This window comes from Topomyia yanbarensis, chromosome 2 (assembly GCF_030247195.1).
Source record: "Topomyia yanbarensis strain Yona2022 chromosome 2, ASM3024719v1, whole genome shotgun sequence".
Lineage (NCBI taxonomy): Eukaryota > Metazoa > Arthropoda > Insecta > Diptera > Culicidae > Topomyia > Topomyia yanbarensis.
Genome location: NC_080671.1, coordinates 145,857,737 through 145,879,346, shown reverse-complemented (window position 1 = coordinate 145,879,346; position 21,610 = coordinate 145,857,737). Strand labels below are relative to the sequence as shown.

Genomic DNA, 21,610 nt, shown 5'->3' with positions numbered 1-21,610 from the left:
AAATGTAGAGTTGGCACTGTTGCTCTTAAAAGTGGACACTAGAACTAAACAACGAGGCGCATCAATTGACTGAATATTCGTTCATTTAACAAAAAGTCTTAAAATACATTATTCATTTACTTACATATATTAGTGTAGCAATTCTAGTACGTACCGTCTGTTATCGACTAGTTCCTTGTTGTTTTAAAATATTTATTGTTGTGGCATACGAACGCATCACTAAACAAAATCAATTACAATCAATGGAACAAGAACTGCTACCGCGAGTAACCAAATTGACTTAAAACTAATCAGTTCTTCGTACGGGGTGCAAATTTCTGGTCATCAATCAACAAATCTTCCAAATTAGCGTTAGCTGTAAAACAGAGAGCTTTGAAATTTAGTTGGACTATTGGACGGAAACGGTTTTTAGTACGCGAGCACGGTTTGATGTTATTTTTTCGGGTATAGTGTTTGAGAGAGTGTGTAGTAGGAGTAGAAATCTTTACTGGTTGTCGTCGGTAATAAAGCGAGTTTTTGTCGATTCATAATGATCAATAATATATTGACATATTAACATATTAACATGTCATTACGCAGTGGAAAAAGAAATCGCTTATATTCCCTTCGAGCCAAACGAAATGCTCAGTGGGACATCGTGGAATGTGCTTGGTTGTGAAATAGCCGCTATTTTTACGTGATGTCCATTTTCCGAAAATTGTTTACCGAAATAGCATAATCCGTTACTACAATTATCAAAGTAATATTCAATAACTTCGTATCGTTCGCAATGTTGATCAAAATATTTGGAATCGCAATAAATCGTAAATAGGATTCCTACTTATGATAACTGGTTCATCGTAGATACTTCACTTTTCCTTTCAATCACGCTCATATGAGTCTGCCTGGAAATAGTTTTTCGTTCTAAGTTTATAACTGAGTCGCTCTAGAATGCCTAACGGCACTTCAACTTTCATATCTTTCGTTTTTCTTAGTTTTCAGGTTGCCGAAAATAACTAACAAAATTCGATTCAGTAGAAGTTTGCGGTGATTAAAATATGGACAAGCACAAATCAACTATAAAGCATCAAACATAATAGTTATACATTCGGATAAACTAGAAACTCTAGAAAGAGAACTGCGGAGACTCCATTTTGGGTCGATTGGATTCGCGTTTAGCTGTCAAAAACGAATCCAATCGAACATTGCCTATCCTTATAACATTGGACGTGTTGCCATACAATGCATTGCCGGGGCATACGTTGCCAAAAATGTTGTTTTTTCTCCGCAGTTCTCTTACTATGAGCTTTTCTAGGATAAACTATATCTCTATTATATTCATTAACATCACATGGAAATTCAAAAGCGTGACGAACCTTAACCGAACGAGGTACTATAGAAGAACGAGTCGTGCTTCCAAGGATACGGTAGTCGAGGTCCTACAGAGTCAATAGATAACGCAGGTTGCCTTCAAACAAGTGAGGCGATAGTCATCAAACACCAGTGATCTTAAGGTTACTGTCGGTACCATTCAAGCCGAATCAATAACATCAGTAGATCGGTACAAGAGGATCCGACTCACGTAGGGCAGAGCACCCTACACAGGATAACACAGCTCCCAGCAGGCCCGTGCGCAAGGGGAGGGTTTTAGGGGTTCAAACCCTTCCCATGGGGGTTTTGAATTACTTTCAAAATATTATAAACTTCCTGTTCAGGGATGAAATTATACAGCGAGCCGTGTCATTCGAGTTCGGTCACTCTAGAAACAAGTCGTTGAAAAAACCAAGGAAGAAACCTCGCGAAGGTGGCTGGTAAGGGGTGTACGTTATGTTGGTTGGCATCTGTGGATCGGTTCATGTTTCGGTATGCTTCGATATTAGCACTAGTTGTGAGTAGATCAGCTTCACAGCAAAGGTCGGTAGGCGGACTAGCAAAGTGATCTAAGGAAAAAGCATGATGTCAGAGAAAATCAAGATATCATTATTATTTATTGCCGATGATCTCTCCATCGGAGTGACTGACTGCTAAATGGCCCGCGAAAATCGGTATCGGGAGGAATACCGCCGTCGAAAAATTCTCAGCAGCAGCTAGCAAATAAATAGGAACGACTAACGCCAAGAAGGATAAGAAACCCTGCGAAGGTGGTTGTAAAGAGATGTAAATCATTATGGTCGACATCTCTGGATCGGTGTCTCAACAGATGATGACATTTGCAGCAGATCTGAGCAGGTCAGATATACCGAGAAGGTTGGACAGCAAACAAAGAGAAGCATCAATGGAAAAAAAACATGAACGATTAACACAAAATAAAAAGAGCATGCGTACAATCCCCACTGAAGTAGTGCCTACACAGAAAAAATCCGATCATAAATCCATGAAAAAATGATAGCTATTTCGTGAACTGAACGATTTACGAAAACCGCGGCCAAGTTCCTGAAATTATGAGTAATAAACCTTGTATCCATGAAACAATTTGTGTTTCCACAAAACTTGATCGTCCCGACTACATACATGGCGTTACATTCAAATGTTTGGTTGGGTTACTGTTGTTCGCTGGACATGTTCAGATTTTGTTATGAGTCTTGTTCATAATTTGGGAATACACATCCGACAGTCAAGCGATTTTGATGATTTCCGGAGCTAATGCCCGATTTTTTGTGATTTCGTATGACGTTACCGTGCTATTTTATTCATGAGTTTACTATCCGATTTTTATGCCCTGGTAGCGGGATCTATGTTCATGATTTCATGATTTTTGTCGCGATTTTCGTAATTTTTATTCACGTTATCGTGAGATTTCAGTCATGAGTACAGTGATTCATGCTCATAATTTCAGGATCATAGTCACGATTTTGAATATTTCATTAACGAGTAATGTGATTGATGTCCATGACTGCAAGAACTTTGTCATGGTTTTCACAGTTTCTGTTCATGTTGTCGTAATATTTTAGTCACGAGTAGGGATTCATTTTTATTTATGTTCATGATTTCAGGATCTTAGTGACAATTTTTGTAATTTCTGTTTATCTTAGCGTGATATTTTATTCTAGAGCTTACTTTCAAATTTGACACGTGGAGTATTGTGACATGATATCAGCAGTTTCATCGTGGTATTCGTAATTTCTTTTCGCCTTGTCGCGATCTGTTATTTTTTGGTTACTATTGGTTTTTTACTCGTTGTAACGTGATAAGGTGAACTGTATCATAAAAGTGTGACTGGTTCGCGGTATCTTGTTCTGTAAACTATATCACGAACACAATTTGTGGCGCTCAGCGCAGTTTTCGTTTTCTATCCAGACATCACACTGAACCGTATCAAATGAATAACGATGTTCGATGTTCTTATATTTTTTGTATCTACAGCTTGTATCTATTCTTGATCGCTAGCAGCTGGATATTTCATGAAAAGTGCACAGAACAAGAATGATTCTATGACTAATACTCCAAATTTTGTGAAATTAGTTCACGCAAAAATTTCATTATACTAGAAATCATGAACCACTTCACGAATACATGAGTAATATGTAATGAACTTGGGAACCATTTCACTAGCACGGATATTGGATCGTGAGCAATATACTAGGTTTTACACCAACCGACATAACCCAACAAAATGAGCCGGATGAACTTCGTTTGACAATTTTCGGTGGTTTGTTTACATGGAAGTTACGTGAGTTCGAATCTAACAGATGAGCACCCGTTGCACTCGCACTCACGCAACTGACAAAGTAAACAAACCACCGAGAATTGTCAAACATGAACTTTATTCATCATGAGTTCATTCGTGTCGTCATCTTATAGAACTCAATTAGGAATCATGAACCTGTTTACGATTACATGAATAATATTTGATGGATTTGTGAACTATTTCACAAGCACGAATGGTAACTTGTGACTATTATACTAGATAAAATAAGCTAGTTCACGACATGAAAAACATTTTATAATTTTGTGATTTATTTCACGGGTACGCATGGTCAGTTGTGATTATTATACCAGGAATCATGAACGAGTTCTCGAATACATGAATAATATTTCACGATATTGTGAACTGTTTCAGGAGCACCAATGGTAAGTCTTGACTAATATATTAGGCATCACGAATTAGTTCACGAGGATTGAATGCATTCATGAATAAAATTCCGAGTTTCGTAAAATAGATCACGAGAAAATATCCACAATGTTTTGATTTTGCGAACTAATGTGCCTAAATCTATGAATAACATCATGAGTCAACTGAGTTTAATGATCATAAAGTTGTGAACTAGTTCACGTACAGAAAATCGATTTGGTAATGACAAGGAAACCGTGACTGAATTTCACAAAACAAAAACAAATATTTACACTATTTCCGCGTTATGAGGGCGTTACTAAAGCGAAATTGAACATAATTATAAAACACATGATTTTTGTTCATAGTCCTGTTTTCGTATCGTAAAAACGTGAATATTACAGAATTCATGGTACTTTATTCACTATTTTAGGAACAATGTTTATACGGTTTAACGGTGGCGCCGGATGGACGAGGATGGCAAGATACAGGAGGTTGTTTAGTCGATAGGATTAACTACTTCAAACCAATCAGACACTACCGCTAACCAATTCCATTCCTTCTCGATAATTGACATTTACCCAATTTGTTGAGCTGAGTCGATTGGTACACAATACTCGGCCTTCCAGGTCTCATAAAAAGTCGTCAAAGTTTACCCTTTCTTTTATAAGAAACGTAGAAAAATGAAAACCCTCCCCATTAGCATTTTCTGCGCACGGGCCTGGCTCCCAGATAATTTCTTTACATAGAAAACTAATTATCGTGTAACCGATCTAATGAGTGGCATCACCCAGTCAAATAATCTCCTCCTGTCAAAACTCAGATGATAATATGAACCTACAAACACTGCTACTTGCGCGCAACTGGAAACGAAAATGAGTTAAGGGGGAAGCTCCCTACTAAACCATTTTTGATCCCGTTAACCCTCAAGAACGCTTTAGGGACGGAACCAACAAAATTTGTCTCAGCGGTGAATGAGGCGAGGGACACTGATACTGCTAACATGGAGACGTTGTCCTTCTTGGAAGAGCTGAAAGAGCAAAGATCCATAGAGGTTCGAAGTATCACCAAAATGGTTAAAGGTAGCCCTGCGAATACAATATTCCTGGTACTTTTTTCTGCGGGTCCCATTAGCTGGAAGAACTCTTTCAAGACATGGTGCGCGTTAAATCAGACGATGCTACCCCAGCCCGATGCAATGTTTCCGTTGAGAAATTTTTGGACATGGGTCAAAGGTAATCAGAAGGAAGTGTGCCTCAATTGCTACGAGAAACACCAAGTCAACAAAGTGGTCCCGTGCAACGAGGAGAGCAAACGCGTTAACTGCAGTGACAAGCATTCAACCAGGAATCGATGGTGCCCGGTTCAGATGAAAGAAGCCTCTTTGAACCGATAGAAACCTAACATTTCCCGAAGTCAGAACACTGGCCTACCAAACAACCAAAAAAAAACCTCACGCCCACAGCTGATGAAAATTGACCTAGCCATACGTACTCTGACGGAGGAGGTCGACAAGCTCAAGAAACTGGTAGCAAACAGATTGGTGGTGGTACCCAAGGACAATGAAATCAAAAGGCTTAACGATGAGTTAACCTACTCGAGAAAAGAAAACAAGGAACTAAAAATCGACATAGTGGCGTTAAGAAAATCCCTCTAAGCACCTTGTGGCCAAAAATGCAACTGAATCCCCAAAGCCGTGGGACCCACGGCAAACATCCGACAACCGAGACAAAGGGCGACCGATAGAAAGAAAGCTATCTAGCAATCCCAGAAACTACATGCTCCGTGAAAGGAGATCCAGCCGTAACTGTAACAAACAAAAGCACTGTGCCGATTGCACAGAAAAATCTCGCAGTTTGATCAACAAAGAACACAAAGCAACCTAACTGGAAACCTCCCGGAAGGAACCACACTAAAAAATCCAAAACCCAATCAACTGCAGAAAAAAAGCGAAACCCCTTTCGACTGCACCGAATTTATTTCGGATTGAAAAACCACAAAAATACTAACTCCTGCGGACCCCTTGCCACACCCACAGTTGTCACTGGAAGGGGAATTAGTCCCCCTCCCGGTAAAGTCACCATTCACTCGTGATGCCTTTCCAGACAGCAACGATCATCCACAGTCCGCCGAATACAACAATTCTCCGTCGTGTAGATGGACCACTCACTACAAAACCTACCCAGCCTAGCTACCTGCTTCGGTAGGGATGCCTATCTTTACCGAATCAACCGCAACAGAATGGAATCACATATCACAAAGCAGTGACATTATCGGTGAGCCGAAACCTCATAGCAACCCTCCAGCCAGAGGACGCGAGGAAAGCTCGTCCGACGGCACATTTACCGGACCCAACTAACCGCGGACCACAGACTCAGTTCAGACGATTGCAGCATATCAGGCAAATGATAAGGACTTCACCTCCCGACTCACAATCGCTTTACAGTGGATCATGAACGGCCTCCGAGGTTGCTTGAATCACCCAACTTCAACCAAATGATTGGCTCTCCAAGAAACCCACAATCGAGACGGGACAGATTCCGGACCGTGGCTAGGCAACCGGGAGGCTAGATGCGGGAATAACATATATCCAACCATTGAACTCGGAGTCCGGACCGACATCTCATCGACACCGGTACAACTCGTGGCACGAATCATATCCTATGCGGTCAGATGCATGGTGGCCTCCGTCTACTTCCCCGTCGGAGTGCGTAATATCGGTTCGAAACTGAAGAACATGCTGGAGCACTTAGATACTGTCTTCTTGGTGACGGGGGACTTCAACACCGATCATCCGCTGTGGGGATGTGGTAGAAGCGGTCAACGGGGTACTAAAATTGCCGAACTCATTGAGGAATGTAACGTTATTGTACTTAACAACGGAAGCTTCACCTATATCCGAGGCCAATACTCATCAGTCCTAGATATATCTTTCTACTTCGTGGACCTCGCTGGGGCCTGTGGTTGGTCCGTTCTCGTAGACCCCGAAAATAGTGGCAACTTTTCAATTCAAATAACGTACGACTGCATTCCATAAGCCATGACTCGCCATCGGCGCTGCCTATATGACTGGGTGGACTGGGTTGCCTACGATGAGGCAGTCTCGGACTTCACAGCACCCGATCACGACAATTCCGCCGGACTGGTTGTCGTCGACTATCCTATACTACAGCACGCTTCTCCAGAGGGTAGAAGAATGCTGTTGGAGTGTTGGAGCCGGAATGGCCAACCCATGCCATTTTCTTGGAAAATGGCGCTTGGTGATTACACCATACCAAAGAGTGATGACAATCCCAGTACGTCGAAAGACTTTCGGCTGATGGCTTACGAGCTACCTCTAACATAACTCCCATCTTGACCAGCGCCACTTCGCCTTTCGCAAGCAGGAAGGCACCGCAGCCCATCTTGGAGCTTTTGGAGAAATCGTCCGACAGGCTGGCGGACGACCTGCATGCTGACATAGCTATATTGAACATCGCGAAAGCCTACAACACAGTCAACTGCGAGGGGGCTCTGCGGCAGCTAGCTAGCTGGGGAGTCACTGAAAATATTGGGAACTACATCAAGGACCTCAACATTCGTATCTTCCGAGTGGGAGTCAGCAGTTTGCAGTCCGGAACGTATGTGAAAGAAACCGATATTCCACAGGGATCCGTTCTTGCCGTCACATTATTCCTCGTCAACATCAACTCCCTCTTTGCTTCCTTGTCGGAGGAGATTATATTCTCGTCTATGCCGATGACGTCATAATCATCGTGATGGGAGGATCCACCGAATAAAGGTCCAAGCCGTGTTAACTGCCGTTGGCAGATGGTTGGAAGTAGTGTGGTTCAACATAGCCGCAGCCAAATGCATGGTTTGTCCAGAATTTCCGTCCAAAACATATTTTAACAGGTTGCTTATTAGCCCTAATCAAGAAACATGCTAGAATTATTCAGAATGAATCCAAGTATGCACTAACAAACTAGAAACCTTGCCGTGAGCAGACGCCTTGTAGAACTTGGGCCCAGGGATTTTTTTTTAATTTGGTAGATTTCATCGTCGATCAAAACACATCCATCGAGTATCGACAGCACCTGGTCATACGCTGTTTGTGGTTTGAGGCTTCTGTTTAATTGTTTGGTTTCTCGTAACAATGTATGTTCAAGTTTTCTGCCAAATCAAATTCCAAAATATAAAGATCAGCCTCGCCCCGAAGCCCCGAATGACCTGTAATCGCAATAGACAATCAACGGTTTCACACCGATGCTTTGATTCGGGCAGTTGTAAGAGATTTCAAAACAAAAGATCAATGGTGAAATTTGTAGGCATTTCAACTAATGTGGTTTTTGTTTGAAGCGAAACTGAGTCAGTTTCTAACCCCAACTGCTGTCAAAATGTATGAACTGACAGCGGTTGGGGTTAGAACCTGACTCAGTTTCGGGTTCAAGCGAAATCGTCATAAGTCTGAGCGTGGGGTACCAAGCCTATAATGGCTTCAATAAGATATCGGATTTCAACCCATTGGCCAACGACTGAGAAACAACAACAAACTATTTGGTATTGTGCTAGTTGTTCTCTTAATTCTTCTTTTGTGGTTTTCTGGAAAATGCCGATTCTAATATGTAAGCTGAGATGGTGTCGAGGGATGAGCTCAAATTTTCTTAATTTTATGCGAATCCATTTTCTTAATATCACGAAAGACCATCATAAAACCTTAACTATATGTCCACTGACTTTTGCGTGTGTTTAGCAAATAGCTTTCGTGGTTATTCTCAGCTTAGCAACAGTGTTGCGTTGCGTAAGCCCGGTATGCTTCGTAGATTGCAGACTGATGACTCTCATTTCCAGCCAGACTACTTGAAGAGCATTGTTTGAGAATAACAATTGATCCAGTCCAAGTGAGAATTTCGTCTGCGAGCCACCATTGCGGGTCACGACCATCTTTGCCTTGACTTGGGATGAAGGTAGCAAGGAAGTGTTGATGTGGTACTTACTTAACGAAAAGCCCCGACTCAGTGACACTCCCATAAGTACCACGGATTGGGTAATGGGCGAGTTGTTAGTTAGGATTCGCCTCAAGCAAGCGATGCGATTGAGAATATATTTTCGTGCATAAGAAGTTTGAATAGTTTATTGACTGTAGGATACGTGAATGTTCTAGATGTTAAGGCGTTTAAACTCTGGGTACCGTTTATCGAGAGATTATTTTATCGAAAGCAATTTGAACTCTGGACAGCTGACTGTCGGGAGTGTTGTCGACAATATAACATAAACAATGCGTTTAAGGGAATGTCTATTGAAAGTCTATTGAAATATCAGCAAATTAAAGAGTGGTATTGTGGACCCTTCATAAAATGTCACGCAAAGATTGCACTAACTTCAAATTGTCCACCTCGTTCGAGTAAACGACGAAACATAAAAAATATCGATGCTGCGTTACTAAACGATAATATCATGTACGAATAAAACATCCGCCGTCTTCAAATAGTACGTACTTATTCTTTGCTCATCTTCTCAGTTTAGCAACCAGTGTTGATCATAAACTAGTGTACGGATTTCATCCGGCTAAAAGACTTTCTAGTCTAGCTTTGCGAAACGGAAATTTCCGCTATTATGATTCGACCACAAAATAAAGCCATATGACATAAAACAGAAAACTATTTCTAAAATTAGTGGAAGGCTCGGGCAAAGAGCCCTTTCTCCAACCTACGCATTGGACATACTAAAGTAATCCACTCGCATATGTATGCCAAACTAGGGGAACTGTGGAACATTGGTCGATTGTCGAGTTTGTCTTCATATCTCGCCCTGAGCAGAAGCAAAAGATCGTCCCGCGCAAGTGAAACAGTCAATTCTACCTAAAAATCAATCGGTGCCTATCACACAAGCAGTCCATATAACAATAGCCTATACCTACTGTGCGATTTAGTAATGAGTGACGGTGCCCAGCAAAAAGCAACACAGATGCGGCCGAACTGTGTTGCTGTTGATTTTTCAAAATGCCCCGTAAGACCAGCCATTCGGGAAGTGGAACAGTTATTAAAAGTGCAGATGGAACTTAATCTGGCTGAAGTGAAAACCCTACAAATGCATCACATCAAACATTGCGTGCTGATTTCGTTCAACAACATTAACCAAGCTGAGTTATTCGCCTCGCGAAACAATATGCAGCACACCGCCAAATGCGGCAATGTTAAATATAGCATTCCCGTATACATCGAGAATGGCGCTGTAGAAGTTCGGGTCCATGATTTGGCTACGCGTACCCCTGACGGCGCGATTAAAAAATGCTTGCAAAAATACGGAGAAGTAGACTCCGTTACACATGATACATGGAGGATTTTTTTTTCCCGGGTATCCCCAACGGTGTTCGTGTGGTGAGAATGCGTGTGACCAAGCCAATTCCCTCTTCCTTAAGCTTCACAGTGTTAGGAAGGGACGATGCTCTCATTCAACAGACATCACTAGTCACGTACCCAGGGCAAATTCCTACGTGCCAGTTCTGCACCAAGAAACTGCACCTCGGAAAACCTTGCGTAGAAACTGTTAAGGAAAACTCAAATCCAACTGAAATCAGCACACAACCATCTTACGCTAAACCACTAACAGCTGCAAAACCAGCTTCTCCGGATCAAGAAGCAACAAACATGAATTCTACAACGATCGCGTTTAATGTCTCTAAGCCAACAACCAGCAACAACAACAATGAAGCGAAATCAGAAGAGAACGGACACACAATAGCGACCCATACGATTAAAGCACAAACCAGAACAACCGATCGTGAACAGCATGCGAGTAGCACAGATGAGGATATGGACGAGTACGACAACGAGAAAGAAGGCAGACCAAATAACCCTCAAGATTCGGCGAACAACTTTTCACCGCCAAGGAAACGAATCTCAACACGCAGCAGCAAGCTGCGTCAACAAGATGGCACGAGTAAAAAATAAATATTGTTTAATTCTTTATTTTTACATATTGTAAAATATTAAAAGATGTCCGGCTCAGTTATGCTAACGCGTTGAGCCGTGTCAAATAAACAGAGAAAAAAAATTGGTCGATTGTCCAGAATTTCAACATCTCCGAATCCTACATCAACTACCGTCTTCAATCCGAAACATTCTGGCCAACGACTCGACCAGTGAGGATACAAATTTCTCATTCTTGAGAGATGCTGAGCTTCTCGAGAAATTATAGAAACTTAAATGGACTCTTTAGCACACCTGCTCCGGTGTACTCTAAAACTGCTTCACCGACCAGAACCACAATAACCTATTACTCAACCTTTCGAAAATCGCCAACGAAATTATACAATGCAATTTAATACCAAATTGTTCCACAATTTAATATTTTTTCGGCCGAATGTCTTATTAGGTGAAAGCTCTTAAAACAACCAACCGACCACCTAAATTGAAATCAAAAAGTTTTTTTTTTAATTAAAACTTTATTATTCCTTTAATGAAAGTAATATTTTTTTACCAATACTTTTACTGATTGAAGCAATAAACAATGAAGAACGCTCTACACCTACCATTGAAGGGGTGCATGTGGTGTAAATTGCTCAAACCGAAAGTTATTTTGTTTTACGATTTAGGCAACAATGGATTTTTTGTGTAATATCAAGATCTATTTATACATTCATAGTGAACGAAAAAAAATATTTTCAGTCACGCAGAGCCACACATACGAGCGTTCCAAGAGTAGACTTCTAACCATTTCCACGTCTAGGAGCGCCGCGGCGAACACGAGAACCCTTAATAAAGTTGTCTGACACAGGAAATTCAAAAAGATTTGTAAAGTTTAGACTTGCAGTTACTCGATGAACAAAAAAAATGGAGAAAATTTTCAGAAAATGCCTCATGAAAATCGAAAAATCTTACTATAAAATTCGGCCTTTTTTCTTCAAAATAATGCGGAAAAAAACTTTTTTATTCGGTTTTCTGTGCTCAACAGGCTAAACATGTTGTGCATTCTCATGAAAAAAATCAAGTTAATTTGTTGATTAGATTTTAAGTTATCGTGTTCTCCAATTTGAAAAACGCGGTTTCGAACAAAACGCTACTAAAGGGTGTCCCAGATCAAATTGCATCACGTAAAAAAATGCTGTTGAAAATGACCTATTGGGTATTTTCTCTTGACAATTTGGATAGAAGTAGTTTAAAGTGTATTGTTGTCACTGTATTTTTAACGCTGTCAGTTTTTCGAACAGTTTTGCTGATAGATTGAAATCTGCGAGTGTTATAGCAAATATCCGCGAGAAATGTATGGCTGTTTAAAACAAAAGAAGTTCAGCGTGGCCACCGAGATTGCGGGAGACTATTTTAGAGAATACTAACTAACTAAATACTAACAATTAGCGGTTAAAAAAGAAGTCGATTTTTTACACCAGACGCCCTCCTTGAAGGGATAGTACCTTACCTCTAGTTTAAATATCTATAAGGTTCACACAAAAAATACTTAGGACAATTGATACTTAGTTTAGCTTGAGCTAGAGCTTGTGCGACCACCCCTGGCTGCTACTCCGTTATCGATCTAGACTTGCTGAAGTTGCACAGAGAATAAGTAGATAATTATGCTTGGGAGTAGCGAAACATCTTTCAATGTGCAACTCCTGGTAATCTTAAAGTGTTTATTGATCAATACCGGCGCCGGCCAGGTCCGAACGTAGATCGCGGAAGAAAAGGGAAGGGATGGTTAGTCCGATACTTGCTTTTGCTAGAGGCCGTATATACTACTGCGCAATCCACAAGTATCACAGGAGGAGCATATATTTGTTAGTAAGAGTATAGAAGTTGGATCTACTTCTTCTTTACCGACGCCAGAGAGGTGACTTCACTATCAGGACTAGATATCGATCTACCAAACTCATAAACCGTGGACCAACGGCTTTACTTCCCTTCCGAAGGAAGACGTGACCTCAGATTTTTTCTCCTCAGAAAAATCTCAACGACCTCGGTTGGAATTGAACCCAGGCAACTAGAATGAGTGGCGGTCACGCTTACCACTCAACCACCGGCGCCGTCATTAGGACAATTGATCCTTAGTTTATTCGTCAAACATCTATTTCATCATGGCGAAAAACTGAACAATCTGTGATGTAAATCCGTCTCCGAGATGTCTTCAAAAGGAAACCAAGAAAACCGAACAAGTCAAAAAACCGAACAACAATCTCAATCCAGCCTCGATGGATGTGTTTCGATCGACGATGAAACTTGTGCGAAAGCCAATTTCAAACAAATCTTGGGGCTCCAATTTTACACGACTGTATAGTTTCCGGCAGATTAAAGTTTGTTTTTGAGGATTAATTCTCGAAAAAAAAATTGATTTGGCAAGAAATTTTTTGTGGCGGATAAGACTAAGAATTCGGAAGTACATAAAAGGGTGTGTCTCAACAAAGGGACTTTACTCTAGATGGTCAAGTTATGTTATGGCCAGATCTAGCCAGCAGCCATAACACCAGTGACATTGATCGGACGGTACATTGGTGGGATTAGATTGCCAAGATCGTGACTGATGAAGGTGTGGGGGGATTATTGTCGGTTAGGGTGAGAATTTATTGTCGCGGTTAAATGTTGCAATTGTTTTTTTACGTATTTAGCACATTGGAATCATTCTGAACCATCCCTTCAAGATTGCGATAATGTTCCTGACTTATGAGAACTTTTGAATCGGAAAGCCTACCTTTTTGCGTCGTAACTGAAATTTTAATTATTACTATAATTCATAAATAACATGAATTATGATTTATGGAAATAGGACAAAAGTTTGCGTCTATTAAGTGATCGTTTAGGAGAATGTAGGTTAATTGTTTTAGAAACTACCGAATAATTTCAGATCTTTCTGTTCAGACTATTTGAAAAAAACATGCTAATATTCTTGAAATTACCCCTAGTTGTAATTTTTTCCCGGTGTTTTATTAATTTTGGACAAAACTTATTACTTTTACGGAGAATCGGTAGGTTGGTTTAGTGCATAGAATTATCTAAATCACTGAAAATTGTCTGAATGAATATTGTAACTGGTAGTTTTGCACTCCATTAACTACAACGAATCATGTATCTTGAAATAGCTGTACTAAAGCGCGTAAAGCAAAAGATTTAAGATTTTTGATTACTTGTACATTATGCGAGACAACGAACAATATCTCATATTCCTGCTATGTGAAACTATACCGTAGCGGTTGATGTTAAGTATTGACGTACCCATTCGTCTATTTGTCGCAGCAAGGACCGTGACAAAGATGTTGCAGAAAAGAAGGCCATTTGAGATTTGAAAGAACTTCCCAGATGTTCTTACAGGTGTTCCAAGTGATGAGTAAGCGACCAACCCGACAAAAAACTTACTATCAGACCTGGCGAAATAGTTCTTGTTACTGCTCAGACAAGGCTACGTACGCCAGATCACCAGTCAGAACTGTAGGCAGACTTATCAAGAAAGCCTTGTGTTCGTGAAAATTATCTAGTACTATCAAAATCAGAATTTAATTTTTAACAACCACTGTTTCTCAACGACTGCTCCAAGTAGCTAAGAGAAGAATTGTTGAGCTTGAATTTAACAACAAAATATTTAAAAGATCAGCAATGAAATAATCATATGATCTTTCTAGAATATCATATCCCAGAGATAGTTTAGGAGCTTTGAACGTTCAAAATCATGATTTTGTATGCTTGGAAAATATTCTTATCAAAAGAACATGTTTAATGGGTCACTTACTTTAGAACAATATCTCATGTTTTACCAGAAGTTTTCATCTTCTGTGATTCGGCGGTTTGACGTGCTTTTCGATACAATTGCTTTTAAGCGGCTCTACCTTCTTCGAATTCGAAAATGAAACCATATTTCCCTCTTCACATTCGAAGTGATTCGTATACAATTGATATTTGCGTACTGAATTGGTGTTCACTCGTTTATAGAAAAATATTAAACATTAAACCGAAACCAGATGTGATGCCACAAACTAATTATTTCAGCACACAGGAAATAATGAAAACCAGTCAGAAAAGAATCTCAAAAAATCATGTTTTTCGTTCGTTTTAAATACTTTGAAGCTAACTGCAAGATCGTTTCGACCCATTAGTTAAAATATGCTGATCAGTACGATGGAAGTTAAACATAACCGTTAAACATATAATACACATTGCAGATCAATATTTTGCAATGGGCCCTTATATAAAAAGTTTTCATCATGGGTCAAGTATGGTCCCATGAAAGGGTAAAGCTAGTTTCCAGTATGTAACGTATAGGTTTTCAACTAAACTATACAAAGGCATGTATAAAAAGTCGATTGCCTTGTACGCAGCTCTCATGGTTCGATCCACAACCCCGCACATAGTGTTAGAGATTTTTCCAACAACGATTTTTCTAACCCGAAAAGATGCGAATGACCTTAAGGTTAAAACCTCTATAATCAAAATTTAAAAAAAATGTATAAAAAGTTTTACAGCACACATAACTGAACAAAAGATTCTCTGCTCAAATTATCGTTTACATTTATCGTACGTGAGTTCGTTATTCTTTCGAATTTACGCTCGTGCTATGGTATAGCCCATACAAAATGCATGTGATACATTCTTTCGTGACGTTTACAACGATTTGACGAATCTTCATTCGACAAATATGTTATCACTTTATCAAATGCACGCCTACATCAAAACTTATTACAGATTCAGAAAGTAGACAAAATTTCACGAATGATTCAATCAACATTAACTGAATATATTGGAAGAGGATTGTACTGTATGACCGATAATGTAACGTGACGTTACAACGCGTGACAAATCAGAACTTTCAACGTAATTCAATAAAAGTCAAATCATTAAATTCTAGGCTGGAGTTATTTCGGCTAAGCAGTCTTTGTGTTATTGAAACAACCTAAGTTGTGATTATTCCGATGTTTCGATTCAGGATTCGAATCATCTTCAGGGGACACTATATTAAAAACAATTACACAAATCAAACAATTACAATAAAAAATTTGAACTAAAATAAACATTGATTACACATACAATGTACTTGGTTGTTCCTCGTTAAGAGGCTTTTCTAAGTTTAATGTCGTTAAATATAAAGGTAGTGGGTGGTACATGGGCTGTGAATATTTGAAATTTTAATTTTGTCATGAAAAAATTGAGTTTGGTGCTTACTATTCTGTCGCTCTGATACTACTTATTATACTTATTAGGTCATTTTCTTTGGGTTTTGCTGTATTGGATAAATTGTCGATATCTCTGACAGTATGGTAGTTGTGGAAGTGAGACAGTTCTATTACTAAAATTGCTGGGTCTGTTATTGTGGTTTTATACTGTGTAATACTGCCGCATATGCTGTGTTGAGTCCATCGAGATCGATTCTCCTGTCGACTGTGTTAGGTGTGTTGAGAGTGTGGCACATTTCGAGAAATGGTAACAAGACTGCTTAGCCGAAATAACTCCAGCTTAAAAATACAATACATTCGAAATCTTATAATCAAATTAAATTCTAGTATATTCAATTTATGTTGATTGAATCCTTCGTGAAATTTTGTCTACTTTCAGAATCTGTAATAAGTTTTGATGTAGGCGTTCGTTTGATAAAGTTATAGCATATTTGTCGAATGACGATTCGTCAAATCGTTATAAATGTCACGAAAGAATGTGTCATGTCACTTCTGAGTGACCAGTCTACCAATACTTCTGAGTGAGTGTTCTACTGTTGATTGTGTCATTTGACTCCCGTTGTTAACTGATATATTTTAGGAGGCGATGTTATTTTGATTCTCGTCAAGTTTTAGCTCTAGGTTTGATTTAATAAATAGTTTTTTTTTTTAATTTTTCAAAAGTTTAGCATGCTACCGACAACACCGATACTTATTTTTATTCAGTACCGGTATTTCGGTACCAAAATTTGGTCTGTATTCCCCATTTTTTTCGACATCGGTATTACCGGAACCACAACCCTTTTATTGTACTGAAGACGGTTGCAGAGCCATTCACTCGAGTGCGGAAGGGCTAATACCAAATTAGATGCAATTTACCAAAACGTAATTCCATTTAGTTTTGCATGAAAATATTGCAAGTATCAGGTTTAGCAAACTCAAATTTAAGTGAAATGTAGATGAATTTAACCAACAACTAATTGGATAATTATGAGATCTTAGCTTGACAGGTATAGTAGGCCTAATAATCCACAAAATCGATTCCAGATGCTCCATAGTTGGAGCATTACAATAACCCCAGTCGGAATCATTATCACATTGTTTCCAAAGTACTAAAGATTGGGGCTCAGAGGAAGATTTCATCCGAGCCAGGGCCGGCGGAAAGCGTGGGTAGTGTGGGTAGTACTACCGACTCGAAAATAACCGAGTGGGTAATTACCCACTCGAAATTTTGAACCATTTCAAAAAATTTAGATGCGCAACGCATGTACCTATCTCGCACTACACACATATGAAAACATCGATGTACCACAATTCCATTTGCATAAAAGAACGTGATTTAATGTGAATGTAATGTAAGCGTGTGCATTGCGATAAGGAAAACAATCCTTATTAATGGACCCCTCACCCTATGTAGTGTGTAGAAAACACACTCGGGCGTAAAGTGTTTCGCCGCCCCTGATCCGAGCACACAGTCATCTAATATCCTTCATGTGGAAATTTTGTCTGAAACGACAAACCAAAAGATTTATTCTTCCGAATAACCGTGATTCAAGGGAGGTGTCAACACTGTTATGAAAGATCTTCAATACATGGTCATCGTCTGCCACAATGGTATTCACATAGCGATTGAGGTTAAATTTAATGTTATCTTAAAAGTGAAAACTATAACATATTTTAATAAAATCCCAACTAATGTGACAACAAATGAGAATAACAGATCTCTCTAGATATTGTGATGACAATTTTTGGGATTATTGGATTGATTTGTTATTAGAGATGTCATCAATTCTGTGATAAATTCCATGCTGTGATAGATATATTCAAACCAATACAACATAGTAGTCATTGTTCAGGTTACAATCAATTTGATTTCATGCATTACTCGGGAAAACAAATAACATTCAAACATCGTTGAACTCGCCTTATTACTGACAAACTTGCTAGTGATGTCAATCGTAGTAGCGCATTCTCACCGATCTATCACCGGAGGGTTATATGAACCATTATAATTTCTATAATTTTTTAAAATTGATTATATGCGCAGCAATGGTTCAGAAGCCCCCACACAAACATACAAATAAACAAATTTTCACCAGAATAGCAACGAAAGAATAAATATTAAGTGTAGTAGAGTGAGAGAGAGCAAAAAGAAAACAGTAGATAACGTCAAAAGAAAAAAAAAAAGATTTCGGCTCATCTCGTATTGCTGTGTTTGTGTGTACTGCCAAAGAATTGGTGTTGGTGTGCGTGGTGTGTATGTAGTTTTAGTTTTTCCTTATTCAAACTTGCAACAATTTCGCACTCACTGGGATCATTTTCAATCGGACCGTAATCGTAATTTGGAAGATTTGTTAGATCGATCGTGTTTCCGGTGCCGATGCCGATGTTGGCCGATTTGGCCGTCCGATGGCAGCAACCCTTCAGCAGTCCGCCGCAGCTACCCTGCAGCAGCCCGCCGGACATCCAGCAGAGCAGGAAAAATTCGCAGGTACCGCCCTCGTCCTGACACTGCAGCTCCGATCGGACCCCGATCCGAAAACCACCGTCACCACCAACTGTAGCTTGATGATGAGTCGCATAGGTGTGAGATGGTTTAGTTCGAGATGCACCGGGATGCGGATAGACGCGGATTCGCCCTTTGGCACTCACTGTGGGTGGGGTTGCTACTACTACTACCGGGTGGGGACGAAGGTAACGGGTTGGGATAGAACGGGGTCTAGATACTGAGATGGTAACTAAAAAGCAGATCATGAAATTTAAACAGTAATATAATACATATGGGGATGCGTTGTTTAGCGAAGAAGAGATTCGTGTAAATATATGTGGAAACAGAAAAAGCGGAATATTGCTATGTACAGGATTGGAAGATGCAAATTGGAATGGAATGAAAAGAAAATTATGTACAATCTATTAGCCATTACTATCAAAAATATTCCAATGCATCTCCCAATTGTTTCGGTATGTGAATGTTAACCTTAAGAAAGATTAATTATTCTTTCATCGGTTAGGTGTTTTATATGAGAATGGTGTTTTTTTCAGGAAACAGAATCGTTTTCTCGAATAGCCCTCACTTGGCTAGGGCCAGGGGCCCCGAGATTTTGGGGACCCCATACTAACATTCAGGCAAAACGAGTATTGCGAGTTTCATAAACATTATCTTATGATATATGCCATGTTTTAATACAATTAATATGTAAACATAATCCCTTGGGCTGACTTTGCATCTGTGATTGTAAATGAGCTGTCCGAAAACTTAATGTGTTCACCGAACACCATTTCGAAACTCTGCGCAAATGTTTCTAAAAAGTAAAAACCATGAAAGAAGAGCTTACCTCGTGTTCAACGATGGTTATGAACTTTATCGAAGATTGTAAAAAGCGAATTATAAGCAAAGCTCGCTTCGTCAAAACATCGATGATCGAATGCATGTGGTATGCTTGAGATGGTGTTTCGTGAAGCTTCATACCGCAATAAGTTCATTTTGCGAACTTTTCCAGCCTCGTTATTTTGATGCGGTATCTATCCCAATTGTAAGGGACAGATGCCGCACGAAGATATTTTTGTCTGAAACTATAGATGATTAGAATGCCTTCTGAAAGGCCCCAGCTATTCAACTGATACTGGCTACTGGTCTCCTGAATTCCTTCTATTTCCAAAAGTTTGGCAACTTCTAACGCGAAAATGAATAATTGAAGCGTTTTGTGTATCTAGTTCTATCTCCAAATGAAAGATTATCTTGATCTTCTAGCACAGGACATTGGTTGCTTAAGATTAACAGTTAAAAATATTTAATTAATCGATTCCAAGTTCCACCAGGAGTGTGCACTTCACATGTGAACCAAATCGGACAAGTAGAGTTGGGAGTACCGGTTTTACCGTTACCGAAAAATGGTAAAACCGTCCAAATATCCATTACCGAAATACCGGTTATATAAGAATAATAAAATGGTAATTTTGTGATGTTTATTAGGAAAAATTATTCAAAAAATGTGTCATTGTTCTCATTGTTTTTTTATTATAGAGCTTTCGAAACACTTTAAAACATTTTTTATTTGCTAGTTTTTAAAAATTAGGTCCCACTCACAGTAAGCTCCTTTGTTTTGGGAAACTTTAATATTTTTAAAAGCAGGGGAATACAGCTTTATATGGCCACCCAAAAAAAAAATTCACGTACCAAATTATGCTGTAATTGAACGGAATGGAATGGAAAACTGTTAGACAAAATCTTACAATTCCATATTCACACATACTTCATTTTGTATTCATTATTTTTCGTTCTGCTGTGCAAACCTACAAAAGCTCGAAACTATCATAGATTCACGGAAAATATAAATTCGTAAATATAATGAAATTGGTCGTGCAATGCACAAGCACATTCGTCGTTTTCTGCAACGAAGTATTTTCGTGCATTGTAAGTAGTAGGTTTCGTTCATTTCAGTAACTGAAGGATGGCCGCTTGACGAACGAAAGTTTTTGTAAATTTTACATATTTAGTGTTCATTGAACTGATCTTACCGTTAATAATGAGATTATTTTTCGTGCATGAAACGATTTTAGACAACACTGATTTTTTTAAAACTAAAAGGATCGATCTGGCAAAATCGATTTTATTTCAACTTGCTCATCATTATGGAAGAATAGAAAGATTGTGGTGTAAAGAAATGGCCGATTGATGAACGAAAGTTTTCTTACATTTTACGTATTTAGTGTACTTTGCACGAATGTTATCGTTGATAACGACATTACTTTTTGTAAATGAAACGAAATGTTTCGATTATTATAAACGTTTGTGTATATTATGAAAGATTTGATTGGTCGCACGAAATAAATTCGTTCATCTTATAGAAGTTTTCGCATTTAATAGCATGTTATTTTGGAATTGCTCCGGCAGAATATGGAAAGAGCTCGGTTTCTGAAACTTATTCATACAAAACCCACGAGCATTTCGCAATGGCACAACTTAATCCGACCGAATCCGCACTGCTCCGCATTTCGGATCAACTGCAAGCGAAAGAGGTTCAGGAAATCTTCCTGAAACCGGCGAACACGGGTACACACTAGAGTGACAGGAAAAAAAGAACCCCTATCGGCCCACCCCTGAATCGATTTCTAGTCCCACCAGGAGTACTTGTTCCAAATTTGAAGCAAATCGGACAAGTCTAGCTAGTGAACCAACGTGCATGAAGTTTGTATGGGATTTTTCAACAATTTACATGGAGAAAAGCCACTAGCTCACATTTTCACCGCAAGGTGGCACTGTTCGCATCGTATTATCACGGTAAGTGAAAATAGGAAAGATAATTTAATTGTCTACAACTTTGTCGAAGACAGCTCGTGAATCCGGCTTTGTTAAAAGAAGTTAGTAAATTTTTAGCGAAGTGATGTCTGAATCAGTTTTCCATGGGGCCTAGCAGTGCATGGTTGTGTATCAGTACTCGATTCGCACGAACTAAACATTTTTGTGA

At 39.3% G+C, this 21,610-nt stretch overlaps 1 protein-coding gene across 8 annotated transcripts in view; it reads right to left on the bottom strand.

Moving 5' to 3' along the window:
* Window positions 1-21,610, bottom strand: part of LOC131681647 (uncharacterized) — a 202,024-nt gene that overhangs the window by 39,727 nt on the left and 140,687 nt on the right. For 4 of the 8 annotated variants that reach the window (XM_058962566.1, XM_058962565.1, XM_058962567.1 and 1 more), the window contains exon 5: window positions 18,452-18,880. The exons of 2 other annotated variants lie outside the window; for them this stretch is intronic. In XM_058962566.1, coding sequence (XP_058818549.1) covers window positions 18,452-18,880 — 429 coding nt within the window. The remainder of the gene's footprint in view (window positions 1-18,451; window positions 18,881-21,610) is intronic. 2 more of the 8 variants (XM_058962570.1, XM_058962571.1) reach the window with 1 other exon arrangement.